The sequence below is a fragment of the Sinohyriopsis cumingii genome, chromosome 4 (genome assembly GCF_028554795.1).
Source record: "Sinohyriopsis cumingii isolate HCF-2022 chromosome 4, ASM2855479v2, whole genome shotgun sequence".
Lineage (NCBI taxonomy): Eukaryota > Metazoa > Mollusca > Bivalvia > Unionida > Unionidae > Sinohyriopsis > Sinohyriopsis cumingii.
The window spans coordinates 112,094,585-112,112,606 of record NC_142964.1 but is presented as its reverse complement, the minus strand read 5'-3'; the positions used below and the strand labels follow the sequence as shown (position 1 = coordinate 112,112,606).

The 18,022-nt window shown below is 33.4% G+C and overlaps 2 protein-coding genes across 3 annotated transcripts in view; one reads left to right on the top strand and one right to left on the bottom strand.

Annotated features, from left to right (window-relative positions):
* Window positions 1-2,879, top strand: part of LOC149801905 (ubiquitin-like protein 7) — a 45,997-nt gene extending 43,118 nt beyond the window's left edge. The window contains exons 9-10 of the mRNA XM_089956289.1: window positions 390-479; window positions 1,618-2,879. Coding sequence (XP_089812415.1) covers window positions 390-479; window positions 1,618-1,743 — 216 coding nt within the window. The 3' untranslated portion in view covers window positions 1,744-2,879. The remainder of the gene's footprint in view (window positions 1-389; window positions 480-1,617) is intronic.
* A 6,870-nt stretch (window positions 2,880-9,749) lies between these two features.
* LOC149801904 (arrestin domain-containing protein 17-like) overlaps window positions 9,750-18,022 on the bottom strand; it is a 42,743-nt gene continuing 34,470 nt past the window's right edge. For both annotated transcript variants that reach the window (XM_089956287.1, XM_089956288.1), the window contains one exon: window positions 9,750-17,738. In XM_089956287.1, coding sequence (XP_089812413.1) covers window positions 17,605-17,738 — 134 coding nt within the window. In that variant the 3' untranslated portion in view covers window positions 9,750-17,604. The remainder of the gene's footprint in view (window positions 17,739-18,022) is intronic.

Genomic DNA, 18,022 nt, shown 5'->3' with positions numbered 1-18,022 from the left:
TTTGAGTATGTCTTATAGCGGGAGAGATGATTGCTGACACCTTGAAATTTAAAAAAAAATACCACCTGAAGATTAAGTTAAGCTGAAAAGTCTGGCAAGAATCTTTTGAGCACTATGGGGTTTGGAAATTCATTTGTAGAAACTGCTGGAAGTAATTATAGTCGAAGCTGGAAGTAATTATGGTCTAAATATACATGACAAACTTTTTGCTTGAACATGTTTGACTTTGCAGCAGTCTCAGATTAAACTTCTGAACTATTTCAATACATATTTCCAAAATTGTTGAAAATTGGTATAACTTACAGAAATATTTGACTGCCTTACTAAGAAGGTCTTCTTAGGATTGGCAGTTTGGTAGATATTGTTCTTTATTTATTGTTCTTTCACAGCAATCTGAGAGTAGACCACTAGCTCCCCCAGTAATAACAACAGATTTCTTCCAACAAGCCATCAGACATGCGCAGAATGCAGCAATGCAGGTAAGTTCTAACTCCATACCTTAAGTGTCCCAATCCTTGTGCTTACATTTTGTGTACTCATTTTCATGTCCAGTGCAAAAATTAATTCCACATTTTATGTTTACAACTGACAATTAGCTTTGAATTTATTTATGCTTAGAAAGTTTAAGAAAGTAGATTTGTATGAAAACAAGATCACGCAAACATAAGCGTACTTACAATTTCTTATATTAGTGTTTTTCACATTCAGAATCTGTCATGAGCTTCGTTAATAATTAGTACCTCTAAGATTTTCTTGTCCATATCTACGGAGGATACAGTAGTGTTATCTGTGTCTGCCCCATTCCCTCATGGCACAGTGTGTCTTGCCCAGTCCATTACAAATTGAGTTTTTCACTCAAAAACGTTAATGGCTTGAGATCATATTTTAGTACAAAGGTTTACATTGAGAAGATATAGGTATTGTTTGATTTTCTTCATTTTCAGGAGTTTTAGTCCCTTTTTTAATGGTCCAGTGCCCATTCATTTTTAATTTCTTTTCATTTTTTGTTAATGGAGTTTTTAGATTTCAATTCAAATTTGTTATGAGACTTTATATTAAAAAGAACTTTACCCTTCGGTCTAGTTTTCTCTCATTCACTTTTGAAGGACTTCATGGAATATAATACTCTAAATTAAATTAAATAATAAATAAATAAATAAATATTAAATAACTGATGAAATAGAAAGTAGAATTACAATAATACTGTGAATTCTCATGCATTAATGCAATATGTTTTATTTTTATTAATAATTTCTAACCTGATAAATCCACTTTATCTCATTCTTTTTTTTTTGTACATGTTAAATACTGATAAATCCACTTAATATCATTGGTGTTGAATATGCATTGCATACTGATAAATCCATTTGATATCAATTGTGATGAATCCACTTGATATCAGTCATATTAGGTATGCATTACATTTATGATAAATTCATTTGACATCAGTTGTATTAGGTATTCATTACATACTGATCAATCCACATGATATGTCATATTAGGTATGCATTACAAACTGATAAATCCATCCAGTAAAAGTTATACTGGGTATACATTGCAGATTGAAAATCACTGTAACCTAATATAAATGATTCTGCTCTATCTTTCTTTGGACAGACTCAGGTTCAGCAGATGCGTGAAATGGGAATTGAGGATGAGGCTGTGGCAAGGCATGCCCTTCAGGCAACCAATGGAGACATGCAGGCTGCAATAGACCTGATATTTGGTGGAGTATTTGAATGAATCGGAGGGCTTTACCTTGTGAATGTTGTGAAATGATATTGAGGGACTTGCACCAGCAGTTATGAAAAAAAAGCTGTATGAACATTTAAATTTATAGGAAAATTTGACTGATTTCATGCTTATTTGTGTAGACTTTTAAAGTGTGTTAAGTGCATCCAGTTCTTAGGTAAAAGTCCTGGCTTGCTGCAGAAACTAACATTTGTTTTATCTACCCAATCTATGCAAAGCGTACATGTTCATGACTTGTGAATATCTAACAAAACATTTATTTTACATTATTCTTGCTATATTTGTTACAAGACATGTGACAACAGAGTACACTCAATCAAAGGTTACTTTGCTACAAATTAGACTGCTTCTGCAGTCTGTGTATTCTGTTGAAACTGCTTGTCAGTCCACTGTTTGCTTCGCATAAATCATCTCTTAGTGTCTACAGCAGTGTCATGAAATTTATAAATTGATCAGTGGATCTAAAGGAATTTTTAAATATTTTACCCTGCAAAATTATCCACAGAAAATAATTAAAAAGCTAACACCACTGCAAAGGTTTTCCTTACTATGGGATAAGTTATTTAAAACATTAAGATGAATAAACCATTCTGTTTATATTTAGCTCCCATTGTTTCCTTCTCCATAACAGAGAAGAATCGGGTGCATGTTTTACATCTGTCTATCTGCCCTTGGAAGATTGGTATGTAGCGTAACTTGAGTAATTCTTCATTTAAAAGATGTCGATCTTCCTTTTTCATGCATGATGCAGGAGTTGGTCATTTCTTCTTCAATTCGACCAAAGGTCAGTGGGTAAGAGCAATACTGTGCACATTTTATCAGATAATGTGCTTTTATTTATATCCAATTTAACAATCTCCTCAAAATTTCTTCACGAGAAGGATCTGCAAGCTAGAGGAAACTTTGAGTTACATTAATCACCAGCCTATCACATGTGCAGAGAAACCCTTTAAAACTGAAAATCCTTGGAACAAAATAAAATTTTGTTTTGATAATATTTCAGTTTACTTAAGGTATTGCACACATCCAAACATTTTTTTATATACTTACATGTTGATGTACATGCTTGTCAATACCAACCTTAATTTTTATGACAAATAAACCAGTACACTTATAAAACCTAAAAAGGGTCATGTTGTTCACTTGATTTTAGTATGTATGTAGTAGCTATAGCATTAATGGTACCTTAGCATAATGGTGGTTATATGGTGTGAACTGACAGAAAAATTAAAAAGATGACAAATGGGAGAAGACAGATGTTGTTCATGTGTGCACAAGTGAAATGGGGAAATAGCTGTTTTGCTGAAAGAGAGAGAGTTCAGTTATGAGAGAACATCTGTGTCAGTATGTATAAAACAAATAAGGCTGTTTGCTTTTTTTTAACATTTATTGATAAATTAGCTGAACAATATATCCTTCTTCCAAATACTATGTTTTGTAGGTCTCTATTGGCAAAATATCAAGAGCAAGGTGGTGTTTTAAAGCTTAAGTATTTAATTAAAAAACAACATTTATACAAATCACTATTTTAAGAGCTTGTCCTTCTTTGAAGTGCATAAACTTTAGATAAGCCTATTGCTAGCCCTGTCAGTGGGTGTGTCGAGTGGCTTGGGATATTTCTTGGTAATTGATTCACTGATGAACCTGAAACAGTATTTGCTATCCAAAAACAATCTGGCCGTACTTGTTTCTGATGTGTGTCATATTTAACTCACATGACCACAGCTACTTCTTGACCAGTAATATCAACGATTTATGGAATTTAGCAGTTGAAATATATTTCCGAGTTTGAAGTGAGTTTCATTTTCATGAGATTTTTTATTTTTATTAATAAAATTGACAAAGTTGGGACCAGACACAACTTTTAATCTTTACAGGGATACTTTGATTTCATGCTTTCATCCCAAAACCTTATTAAATGCAGCTCCTTGTTTCAGGCCGAAATATTGTTGTAAAAATAATGACTCAGTTTAATTATCAGTTTAATCTATTATTTATTTATGGATAATTTACTGAAATGTTTATATTATTTTTACCTTGTGAATTATGGAAAATAAGTCCTAGTGGAATATTGGTCACATGTATTGTGAGTTGCTTAATGGGTTGCCATGGGTTCTACATTAGTTTTGGTCTCTATGGCAATCTTCCTACAAGCATCTCCCACACTGAATCCCACAGGATGCACATGGGAGTCTGTTATTTTAATGGCATGCATCCTAAACAGAGCTGCTCAGCACACCCAGACCATAACAGTATCAAAACACCAACAACTTGCAGAAAGAGAAGCAATGCTCTCTGCTTCCATCTTCTGGAAAGTCCATCACAAAACCAAGCTAAGATCGCAGCCATTCTCTTCTAATCTCTTCCATGACCAAGAAATGATGCTCCTAGGTCACAACAGACAGGGAAGCAGTCCAACCAATGTTATACCCATAGAAGGCCACATAGTTCTCAAGAATGAAGTGAACAAGAGGCAGGGAGAAAGTAGTTTTCACCCTTGTTTTTCTCCTCACTAGTCTCACTATTACAATAAAGCATCATGTATATAAAATATGAAGTGGACAATAAGACTAGATAATATAGAAAGCTGACCTGTATGTATCCGAAGGTAGTGGAAATTATACAGCAGTAATATACTAGTGTTCTGTATCACACACCAGACCTGCCTATTAAATAGCAGTGTGAGGGAACTTAATTCCGACCTTTACAGGTATATACCAAGGAAGTCTATGAAGATGGCAAAGAGGCAACACTGACAGCACTCTGTTGTCGATGAAAGGAACAACAGAAAATTTCAAAATTTATACAGATGAACCGTATATATTGTTGTTGTTGTTGTAGGGTTTAACGCCATTTTTCAGCACATGATTGGAATATACATGGCGGCCAGTATTAATGATGGAGGAAGAACCCGGGAAATCCCCGGAAAGAACCACTGACCCTCAAGAAGCTACTGGCAAGCTTTCTCACATACCCACATTGGCTGAATCCGAGACTTGAACCTATGCAGACAGAGGTGAGATAGCAGTGATCCGTAACGGAGAGCGCTTTAGACCACTCGGGTCCCCTCAACCGTATATATTGGAACACGATAAAATAATTATTTTTTTTCCTGTCCCATAACTTAGGGTCAAACTTTTTTCACCTAGGTCATATCTCCCAAGACTTAAGAACCTAAATAAATTTGTATTTAATTTGTGCCCCATTTACTGCACGTTGCAATAAAATAGATAAACAAAACGCTTATTTGATAATAAAAAGAAAGAAGCTAATCTTGTATTGTTATCATTTATTCTATTTTTCTTGTCATCATGGGCAATAAAGATTAAATATATCCATGAAATCCGTATATGTAGCATAGGCTTCCAAACTGTAGTGTGCATCACTTATGTTTGATAACACATGACACATTGATTGACATGAACATTGAGAAACAGATTTTAATATGTTATCCGACTGATAACTGGCTCTAACAAATTGTGTTTGGTTGTGCTCAGAGGTTAAAATATGTTATCCAACTGATAACTGGCTCCAACAAATCGTGTTTGGTTGTGCTCAGAGGTTTCAATATGTTATCTGACTGAAAACTGGATCCAACAAAATTGCAGATGAGAGGGAAATAGTCAACTGATATTTTGAAAACTGTCATTCACGCATGACATAGTGCTGGGTGCAAAATAACCAAGACTGAATTATATCCAGGTCAACTATATGACAGTATCTCGGAAATAAAAATCATTATTTGAAAACACATTCACTTGAGTGCACGTGACATTCTTTTTGCTAGCATGTGTTACAAAAGTATCATTAAAACAAGACATTTATGTGTATACTATTTACATGCAGACATCAGTGCCTATTTATGTTAATTATAACTACACATGCCAAGCACATAGAAGCCTGGGTGGTGAATAGACACAGCCGGCAGTGAGCAGTAAACTTATTCTTTAAACATACTGACAGGACATCAAAGACAAGATTTTTATTACAAAGCAAGCTGACCTTAGAAGCCGACTTTGGATACTTTGAAGCCGGTTGATCTTTCTTTAAAGGATATCAATACAAAGGTTATTTTATTGCAGAGCAAGTCGACTCAGAAGCTGACTTTGGATTCTTTTAAGTGTGCTGAGTTATTTTTTTTGCAATGTACAAAGACGGCCGAACTATGGAAGTTGACTTTGATTCCTTTTCACTGGTATTCACGAGAATTTTGAAAATAAATTGAAACAATGGAACAATTTTTAAAGTGACACAATATAGTGCTTCATGCATGGACATCAGTGACCCAGCACTGGCCAGAAGATTTGGAGAAAATAAAATCTTTTGATGAACTCATGAAGGCAAAAAGAGAAGCAGATGATTTTGTGGACAATATAATCATTAACATAGATGAAATTCTAGTGTACGTTGATCGCATTCCTGGATGGACTGGCGATAAGATTGGGGTCAAAAGTGTGATAATTAGCAGGTCTGGTGCAGATTTGAAAAATCCTGCTTTAGTCCTTGCAGTTTCCGCTTCAGGCGATGTGCTACCTCTAATGATAATTATTCACGGTATGAGAAAGCTAAAAATATATGTACCAAAAGAATGGATTGTACATATGCAGAAGAAGGGTTGTGTTGATGAGATGATGCTGTAGTGGATTAAAGAGTTTTATCTCAAAAACACTGTTTTATATTTTTTTAAAATAAATTTTCAGTTGGTGTGCATTTTCCGACACGTAATTTTTAACTTATTTAAAAGGTGTTCCGGAACTTACGACTCAAGAAAACGATGTTTCCCAGAACATATAGTGCACAAAAAAATTACTTTCAAAAATAATTTATGGTGTCCCAACAAATACAGTCAATACAGTTGGATACCTCCCTATGAACATGATACTATCCAACTTGCTTTAAGGTACAAACTTCCAAAATGCTTGTATGGATTTTGTGATACCTGTCTGTATGTAGCAAGTGTGCTACTTAACATGAGCATAAGTACTAACTGCAGAATTCACTGGATTTGGCACCAATCCCGGTATTAAGGGGAGAAACAGTGACCTCAATTGGCAGATAACTTTTAGCATTTGAGGGGGAACTCTGTAGATATTTTGAACTTCTGACAGAGTGGTGGTTGAAAGGTGAAGTTTACATTTGTAACATGCACAATCGACATAACCCATATTACATACATCAGTCATACACTAAAATAAAGTTCTTTGAACAATACCTAAAAATATTCAAGGTTTTTCATTAGCCAGTATAACCATTGAGGAAACCCCAGGAAATTCTTTTCCTTTAAAAATCGAACCATATGCAAAGAATGAAACTGTAGAGCGCCACCTTTGCTAAAATGTTTTAGCCTGGGAGGGCTGAATTTGTGAGGTAGTAGTAGTTCTCCTACGGTATTATAATTGGGTAATGTATTTGAAGAAGAAATTAAACTGTAAAGTTTACAAACTTTGTGATAAGTATGTTAATGCTGACCTAACTTTATGATGTCATAACAACATCCATCCCTAAAGCTATCATAGCTTTGAGTAGTGATACACAAGCCATCCAAGTTTTAGGATTGGTATATATACATATATTTATGCTGACCTCACTTATAATTATGCCAACCTCACTTTACGAGGTCTTAAAAACATTCATCCCATAAGCCAACCTAGCTGTGAGGAGTGGTATATATGCCATCCTACTTGTAGGATTGGTACATAAACTGCCTAGCTCTGATGAGTAGTATAAAAGACACACTAGCTTGGAGGATTGGTGGATAAGCCATCCTGACTTTTTGTTGTGGTACATGAGCCATCCTAGCTTTAAGGAGTCGTATGTATGTTTATCATGACTTCATTTTATTAGGTCTTAAAAACATCCATCCGGTAAGTCTTCCTAGATGTGATGAGCGGTATGTAAGTTTATGCTGACCTCACTTTATATCCACAGCTTAACTTACAGGACTGCTCTTTTGGCCTAGTGGTTAGAGCATCTGCCTCGGATGTGGGAGGTCATGGGTTCGATCCCCAGCCAAGTCATACCAAAGACTTATAAAAATGGTACTAACAGCTGCCTTGCTTGGCATTCAGCATTAAGAGGTTAGTATTAGGACTGGTTGGCCTTGTGTTAGGATGATGTGACTGGGTGGGACATCATGCTACATGTCTGTGTCATGATGCCCCAGTGCTAGACAATCACTATAAACTGTCAAACTGCAGAAATCGTAGCGATATGACTGAAATTTTTTTAAAGCTACATTAAAATCCAAATCACACACACACACACACACTGACACTCTGTTATTAGATATGCTAACCTCACTTAATATCCATAGCTCACTGATACATTGTTATTGGATATGCTGAACTCTCATTATATCCACAGCTCACTGACACACATTGTCAGATGCTTAAGGCATATTAAAATACTTCTCAGGTTGTTATGCACCAGGTCAATGCAAATATATTATATCAATGAAAACCATTAACTGTAACTGAATGAACAGAAACTGAACTTTTAGATAAGGACAGTAGATGGTTGGAGAAGATTCCATATTAAGTCAATATTTAGACTAACCAAGGATACTCAACTAAGACCATGCTTACAATGCGGGATTATTTACCTCTGCATGTCTTTTGTAAAGAAAAAATAACTTCCTATCTCTACACTGGAGGCTGTATTAGAAGGGGTTGTGGAAAAATAGGGATCAACTGAACCCTCCCTCCCCTTTTCCAGTAATATCAGCGCATTTTTCAGTGTAAAAAGAGAAATGTGGGTGACTGAAATCAAATCAAAACCCTTAACTTCCCATAGACAAAGACTGGACCATGTAGATAATATGCATATCCTGTTACTGGATTATGAGATAATGCTTTTTAAATACTTGAAAGCTGCTACCCTTATGGAATTAGCCAAGTGGAACTTAGTAAATATACTGATATATAGGTAGTGCTAAAATACCGACACGTCTAATGGTATCAGTGCTTGGATATTTAAAAATTGTTGATATGTTTACTTTTTTAAATAACCATTAATTTCATCAAACTACGGAATTTTATGATTGAAGAAAATATAACTTTTTGATCGATAAAGGTATATACAAAATTAGATATCAAGCTTATTCGATGCAGCAAATATGTGACGAGTTCCAATATATATATATATATATATATAAATAAAGTTTAGTGATAGTAAAAGAATTTTATCAGATTTGGTTAATTGGGTACAATTCTGGTTGTGTAGTATTGCCTGTGCAAATGTCATCTTGAAATAGCAAAGTATCTGTTGGAATAAAATTTTCTCCAACTTGTATTATTTCTCAGATTCCTCTCCAGCATACTGTAATTTTTCTCTTTCTTGCTGTGTTAACAAACTCTTTGATCCAATTAAGGAAAGTTAATGTATTTATTAATAATCATAATCTGCCATTCTCAGCTTTACATAACTGAAAAATAAATGTGTAAATTAGCTGTTAATTTCAAAGATATTTTAATTTTGAATTTTCTTAATGTCTTGGCCACAGACTTAACTTTTCTCCTGCCATAGAAAGATATTTTCAATTAGACAAAGATTCATTTCTTTTACATTTTTCAAGCTGTAATATAGAGATCCACTCTCTTTATAAAAAGTTTTAAAGTAAAACAGCATTTTGAAGACTTTATAATTTTTCTGAACAATTACACGGAACCAAGTTATTCAGTGTTATGGTTATTTCCTTTTCTTTTTCACAAAAATGGTTGTGTCAGTACTGTGTCCTTATGTTGTGCATATAGTTGAAATGAATGTTTTAAAACAAAATAGTATCGCTCAAATATAAAAGTAAATTTCATGATACAGATTCATTTTATTATCTGAGTAAAATCCATTATGAATGGAATTCCTCAAGATCTCAACAAAATATGAAGAAAAAAATAACAATTTTTTTAATCAGTACTTTATTAAAATAATTTAGAAAATACAAGGAGTCTCATTGATTTGGATATATCAGAAAAATTTGACAATAAATGTGACAAAAAATAAAGTAAATATATTTTAATGTTAACAAACGTAGAATTTATGCATGAAAATCAATATCACCCAACTAAAATCAGGCCAAATTGTTTTTGATAAGTGTAAACCACAAGATGGCCTGAGATTTCTCATGTGATCACCACTGCAAGAGCAGTTAGTAAAAGAAACATCGGTTAGCAAGATACATTCTTAAAAAATATCTTCCCAATCTGTTAACTGTATATGTTATATCAATTATGTACCAAATGTTTCAAGATTTCTCTATTTTTTAAAACTGTCATTATCATCATAGCAACATTTGTGCCATTTTGACAGGCCTTTATATCAGGGTGCTTCATGTTAAAGATCATAGCATCATTGTCCCATATTGACAGGCCTTTATGCCAGGGTGCTTCATGTTAAAGATCATAGCATCATTTGTCCCATATTGACAGACCTTTATGCCAGGGTGCTTCATGTTAAAGATCATAGCATCATTTGTCTCATATTGACAGGCGTTTATGCCAGGGTACCTCATGTTAAAGTACATAGCATCATTTGTCCCATATAGACAGGCCTTTATGTCAGGGTGCTTCAAGTCTAAGATGGACAGATTTTGTTCAGCCATTATTACGGATAAAGTTGTTTTAATGTTTTCTATTTTTAATGAAATCTGATGTCAGACTGGCATCATTTGCATAAATTTAAAATGGCTTCAAGGTATAATGCTAGCTGTAATTTGGTTTTGTTCAAGTTCTTCCTTTTTAGTAATGGCAGATCAGTATCATCTATATGCACTTAAAAATTGTTAATAAAAGAATGCTGTCATTAAAATGTGGCCCAATTCTTTTTTTGAAGCTTTCAGAAGAAAAAAAAACTATTAAAAGTGGTTATATTTTTAGCAACAGTGGCCATATAAGATACCAGACTGACATCGTTTGTAAAAATGTAACTGCTCTGAATGCCAGAATACTTTCTGGCAAATTTAGTTAAATTCTATTTAGTCATTTTTGAGAAAGGATTGCTATGAAGTGTTTAAAATATTTTTATTAACAGTCGCCATATATAATGGTAGATCAACATAATTTTTAAAAACCTGAAGGCCCCTCATGAAAGAATACCTTCTATGAAACTTGATTAAATAATCTTTAGCAGCTTTTAAGAAGAAATGTTTGAATTGTTTCTATTTTTAGTAACAGTGGCCACATTGTAAAATTTTGTTAAAATTCTGTAAAGTGGGTTGGAGAAGTTGTTTAAAGTTTTTTTTATTTGTAGTTATTGTGGTTACATTTGGTGCCAGATACTTGTAAAAATCTGACAGCCCTTCATGCTACACTGATCTCTGCTAAATTGGTAAACCTGCTCCAATGGTGTTTGAAAAGAAGTTTAACTCGCAATTATTTAAAGTTACATGAAAGTCACAAGTACCTTGTGGCTAGGTGAGCTAAACACAAGGATATATTGGTATAATGTAAAATTACGATGTATAATTCTGATTCTAAGGATGTAAAAATGTTAAGTTAATAATTTTATTACACTTTGGAGTTTCTCTCAATAAAATAAAGGCTTATACTAAATAGAACTCCCATGCATTACTAGTCAAGTAGCCTATTTCACAGTGTGTGACCAATTAGAAAAGACATCTGAAACTGAGAATCAGTCCTAAAATTTTTAGTACATGCATATGCATTTGGGGACGTAATTTAAAAGTTCTAATGACCTAATAACAAATGTCTTGGTAGTTTACCGAGAATGTTCACAAAAAAGGGTAATGGTGATTGACAAACAAACACCTATAGGTGTTTCCAAATTGATGAGAATAGTAAATATGGACAAATAATCTTTCAGTTTCTATCAGTAATCTGATTATATTGCTATCTTCAATGTTACATATGTCTCTTACTGTCCTAGTCCACTAAATGTATTTTCATACATAAAAATACTGACTCTCCTGCCAAAGAATGGTGAGACCATGGTATTACATCAAATAAAGAAGAAAAAAAAAGATATAAAACAAAGAATCTTACAGTGATCTGCTATCTAAAGTGGCTTAAAAAAAGAAAATATACATAGCTGACGATAATATGAATTGAAGCTGTCAAAAGACAGCAAAGCTTTCTCACACATATTTATTAAAACACAACATTCAAGGTAACCATTACTCATGATGAAAACTAACCCATATGGCTGATGGAAATCAGTTAACTGATTGTTTCCCTTGATATGATCTTGTACTAATAAGAATGTATGCTCCAGTCCAGTTATATGACATTATAAACAGGGTCAAATACCTAATTAAAGATATAAAATGTAAATGAACTTAAAAAGTAGGTTATTTTGACCTTCTTTGGTATCACTGTGAGGTACTCATAAAAATACATGCCCATATCAGGTTCCTTTGCTGTACAAGTGAGTTTCAGAGAAACCCATAAAACAACTATACATAAGTACTTCAGGATAGGTCATAGTGATCTACTTTTGATACAATGGTCTAGAACTTGTCAGGATCCATGCACAGATCTATTTTCATCACTATACACATCATTCCAGAAACTGACCTAAATTTAGAAAGTGAACATGATTACTGGAGTATGAAAATTATGTCACAATGCCCTATGGGTGGTACAGTGGTGCCTTAACCCTCAGTATGATTGCACAGATATATTTTCAAGACTATGTAAACAGCAGTGTCCAAGACATTGTCCTAATTGTACAATAAATGTATATTATTAATGGAGCATTAAAAGGTGGTCAAAGTGGCATGCATTTGGTATGGTGCTGGAGTACTCTTCAAGATGTAGTGTACAAGCAATTGTGTAATACAATCTGAGAAACTGACCTGAACATAAAAAGTACATGATTAATGAAGTATGAAAATCAGGTCACAGAGACTTACAGTTGTATGTTGGTGACCTATTCTTCAGGTAGTTGAGGCAATATCTAAAATATAACTATAAGGATGTATATTTGCAAAAACTAATGCTAACATTTATTACTATGACACTAGGTGGATAGCAAAAGTTCTCCAGAATATTGAGCAAACAAGCTACAAATGGACATTTAAAAACTTGCAGAAGTTAAAAAGAAAAGATTATAAGCAAGTAATTGATGCCTTCAAATCAAATGGAGTACATCATGTAAACATGTTTGACATTTTTTTATATATAAATGAAATATAGAAAATATAGAAGGGTAGATAAAAAAGACTTTAAAATCTCTGTCACTGAATTAATATAAAGAAAATAAAATTTTGTTTACTTTAAAAGTTCTTTGGCTCAAATCAATGTGCTTGATACAAATAAAAAGATGGGAAATATCCATCAAGTTCAGTATCTGTCTGTACAATTACAGATACTTACTGACAAAATATAGACACAATTTTGCATTTTAGGGTCTCCTGAAATGCAATTACATATACTGACTGACAAAATATAAACCAAAATTGGCACTTAGGGACTCCTGAAATGCAATTACAGATATGGACTGACAAAATATAAACCAAAATTGGCAATTAGGGACTCCTGAAATGCAATGACAGATACTGACTGACAAAATATAGACAAAATATTTGCATTCTAGGGTGTCCTGAAATGCAATTACAGATATTGACTGACAAAATATAAACTAAAATTGGCAATTAGGGACTCCTGAAATGCAATTACAGATACTAACTGACAAAATATAAACAAAATTTGGGCATTCTGGGTCTCATGAAATGCATTTAGACACTTAATGACAAAATATAAAAAAATTGGGCATTTAGAGTCTCCAGAAATTCAATTACAGATATTAACTGACAAAATATAAACCAAATTTGGCAATTATGTTCTCCTGAAATGCAATTATAGATACTGACAATATATAAACCACATTTAGCATTTAGGGTCTCATGAAAGGCAATTACAGATACTGACAAAATATTTTAAAAAACAGGCATTTAGGGTCTCCTGAAAATCTTCCCAACACAACACCAATAAATATCATTAATATTGAACCAGTAAACCTCAAAATTTCTTAAAGCCCCAATGCTGTTGTTACATTCAAAATGCCATATATGCTAAATCACCTGAATAATGCTTATCTTGAATGATATTGGTCTGAAACATTGTTGGGTGCCTTGAAACTAAATAACAATGATTCATCACATTATGAGCCATGTAATTTAGAACAGAGAAACATCACCAATTTTCACATGCATACGATTAATCCGATGTTGATAGGTGATATCTGTGGGTCAACCAATTTTAGCCAAAGGCTGCAACCCAAGATTTGATAATGTCACCGTTGTAAACAGAATAAGCCAACACCACTCTATGGTGGGTACGGTAGGTGATCCTTATTTGACATTATTCTAGATGTACTTTGTTCCAAATAAAAATAAACTAAACAAACAAAGAAGGAAAAAGGTCCAGCATAGTGTTTATTATATGTGTCCAAAATTATTTAATTTAAAAATTCTCAGATCTACTGTTAATAAAATCCTACTTTTCTTCCTTCCCACTCAAATTAATTTGTCTACCATGTGCAAACATTGTTATTGCTAGTTTAGTCGCTAGTGGAATTTGTCAGATGTACGTCGTCACTACTTTTGGAGTACTCCGGGAAAAAAGAATGGAATTACAATTGACTTTGGTGACTAAATAAAGAGGTGGAACCTCTTAATTCTAAACTATTTGAATGTTGTTTCAATCCAATATCCTGATTATTTCAACAAATGCTTAATGTCAGGTAGTTTTTTAAACAAATCATTTCTTTCCTTCCAAACTTTAGTTTGATTGGAAGAATGGTGAGATCTATTTTTTAAAAAAAAGCAGCACTGGGGCTTTAATATTTCTGGAAAAAAATTAAACACTTTCCTCACAAAACATACTTTAAGTCTCAGGTAAATAAGACTTAATTAAAGGGGCATCTTCACAACTTATACATCGATATTAAGTCATACACTTCCATAATAGCCTCCCTTGAAATCATCGTGCAGTCTTGTGGACAATCTCTTAATTAGAAATATAAGGATATTAATCCTATCAATTACTTGGAGAGGAATGTGCTTCTAGAGAATAATTTTAAGCTGACAGTGTATAGCCAACAAGAATGACATGTAATACTATTTTTCACCTGCCGTGCCTTGTCCCATTTTGAAAACCTTGCAATATTACTAGTGCATGAAAAGTAGGCCACTGTGGCTGTGTTGAGTAGTAACTTCCAAGATTAATATACCTATGAAGTTTCTAGTTTGCACATAGAACATCAGAGAAACTAACTAAATGTTGAGAATAAATATACTCGCTGAAGTGCAAACATTAAGTCAACAAAAAATAATTTTGCATATGGTTGGTAGTATTCTCATCAAATATACATGCATACAAAAGCATCAGGGAAACTATGTTAGATGCAAAACCTTATTGTAATCATGGGAGTATGAAAGTGGGTCATTAATGTAGTTTGATCCCCCCTCCCCAAAATGAATACACCCATCAAGTTTCATGACTATAAATAGAATGAGCTAAATGCAAAAAACCTAGAGACAGTTGCATGAAATGTGGATTGCTGTGACTTAGTTTGCCACTGGTCAACTGTATCCTCATGACAGTACATATAACTGTGTCAGAGAATCTGAGCTAAATACAAAAACTTAATGCAATAACTTGTCTGAAAAATCAGCAATCTATTTTTGTCTGTGGTAATTAGTACCCTTGATGATGAATACATACATCAAGTTTCATGAAAGTGTGTGCAACATGTCAAAGAAATCGACCTAAATTTGAAAACTTAACATTGATGCTAACATAGCAACAAAGACACTATCAGACAAGTGATCGCTGTGTCTTGTCAAACTCTTCAAAGGGGAGACAATTCAATTTGAACTGAAAACAACAGAATTATCCATTTTTGTGATTGTCAAAATGACATTATGATCCGACTTAGTTCATGGACTGGAGAAGGCACAATACCATCTTCACATAAGAACCATATGTCATTGTGTCTTTAAATTTGTTGTTTGTAGCAATATAAAAAAAATATGCCCATACAAAATTGTGAACTCACATCATCAAATCAAGGAGATAATTTGAAAGGATGATTAAAACTGAAGCATTGGACAAGACATACTTTGCTTTGGACTGTTTATGATGCATGTAAAAGATAAGATCCATTTTAACAAAAAATAAATAAAAATAAAAAAAAGGAAAATAAATGGTTGTATGAACAGTCCATACAGTGAAAGGATACAATGGGAGTGTAAATACATTAAATTATGGGTGGAGTTCACTAATATCTCATGGAATATTATTCCTAAAGGATAACATGTTTGTAATATTGTACTAAGTGATAATTAATATCATAACAAAAGTTCTCAAATGGTGTCAACAATCTTGAATATACTAATAACTGGCATTTTGATAATGTATGTCTGCAGCCATAATTGTCCCAAATTCAATAATTTCATACATAGAAAAACATACCACAATTTGAAAATGAAAACCATGAATGTAAGAACTATCAATACAAATAGCTCTGAAATCCATAATGATCTCAAACCAAAAACAATGAATAAACATAGGAATATTTAAACATTACCCATCAAGTGTATCTATAAAAAAATGTGTACAAGAAATGGTTATATATGTGTATGTGTGTGTTGCTCATTTCAGTAAAACATTACAGCAAAAATAAACCATATTAAAATATTGTGTACAATAAAAAATCTTGGATTTGGCCCATATAATGAAACATATAATGGAAATATTCCGCTTTATATTGCAACACTGAAAAATATGTAATTTTAGCAGTTAATCTTTGCTGCATATAAAGAAGCTAAAAACATGTCCAATTATAAAACTAATACTCATTACAGCTTTGTTAAAAGAAAATAATTACAAATAAAAAGACCTGGATACTGATAGGTAATGAGTTCTACAGAAAATAATTATCCGTTAATAACCAAATAAGCAGCTTCATGTAAAACATGACTAATGGATGAAATGCGTAAACAAGATAGTTATGAAAATGTATCCTGTGTATTGGCTGAATCTGAGACTCGAACCCATGCAGACAGAGGTGAGATGGCAGTGATCCATAACAGAAAGCACTTTTGACAACTCAGCCACTCGGGGGCCCCCTTGAAATTTGTATGGTATAATCGGAGAATAATCAGGCAGACTGTAACTATTCCAGGTAAATACTTTCTAAGTAGAGGAGGTGGGGTACAATTCATAATGGCTGGAGGCAGACTAATGTATCTGAGAAAATGAGAATGCCAGTGGTAACTTGAGTTTTATACTACATGAGTATTATTAGAAAAGATACCGGGGCCCCGAGTGGCCAAGTGGTCTAAAGTGTTTACGGATCACTGCAATCTCATCTCTGTCTGCATGGGTTCAAGACTCAAGCTTGGCCAATGTGTGTATGTGAGAAAGCTTACCGGCAGTACTCGTGGGTCAATGGTTCTTTCTAGGGCCCCCTGAGTTCTTCTTCCACCATTTATACTGGCTGCCATTTATAGCCTATCATGTGCTGAAAAATGGCAATAAACACTATAACAACAACAACATCGAAAGATAACTATAACAGCATTATTAACAGTCTCAAATCCTGGCTGCTTTCTATATTCAGCAACATTAGTGCAAACATTATTAAAAGTGTCATTCTGTGTTGCTCTCAATGATAAACTGTTGCATGAAATGGTATCCACCGAGGAAAATTATAATGCAATTTTAGGAAAGATCTTGACCTATGATCAATTAGCATGTAATATTCAAAATGTATGGGAATTCTAATTTTGGATTCTACTTCAGCAACTTTCATGGTAAGTGTTGAATAACTTTGTATCCAAAATTGGTATCAAGTCCCCCAGACAGGTGATGATTTCTGGTTGGTTGTCCTCATTTAAAAGCTGGTCTTGGACCAGTCATAGTAGGTGTAGACAGGAGCAAAATCTTTATCTCCCATTGTGTATTCATTGTCATCATCACCCTTTGTACTAACTTTGCCAAAAACACACTCAGCATAGCTTGGGGGTGCTGAAAAGAAAAGAAAATATGCTGAGATGCCATCCCATAAAAATGTAAAATAGGAATGTCAAATTTAAAACATCAGCATCTTAACATATAAATTTAAATACTTAAATGTTTATCCAACAATTTTATTTTAAGAATTAAACCTCACTGATTCAAAGTCCTTTTTTTTAAACATGCTATAATCATCTTTACTACTTTGTAACAGTGAAGAAAAGAGTAAATGATCAGTATTTATTCAATCTTGATGACTTGCATATCCGGTATTCAGAATTCTTCCATATGACTTG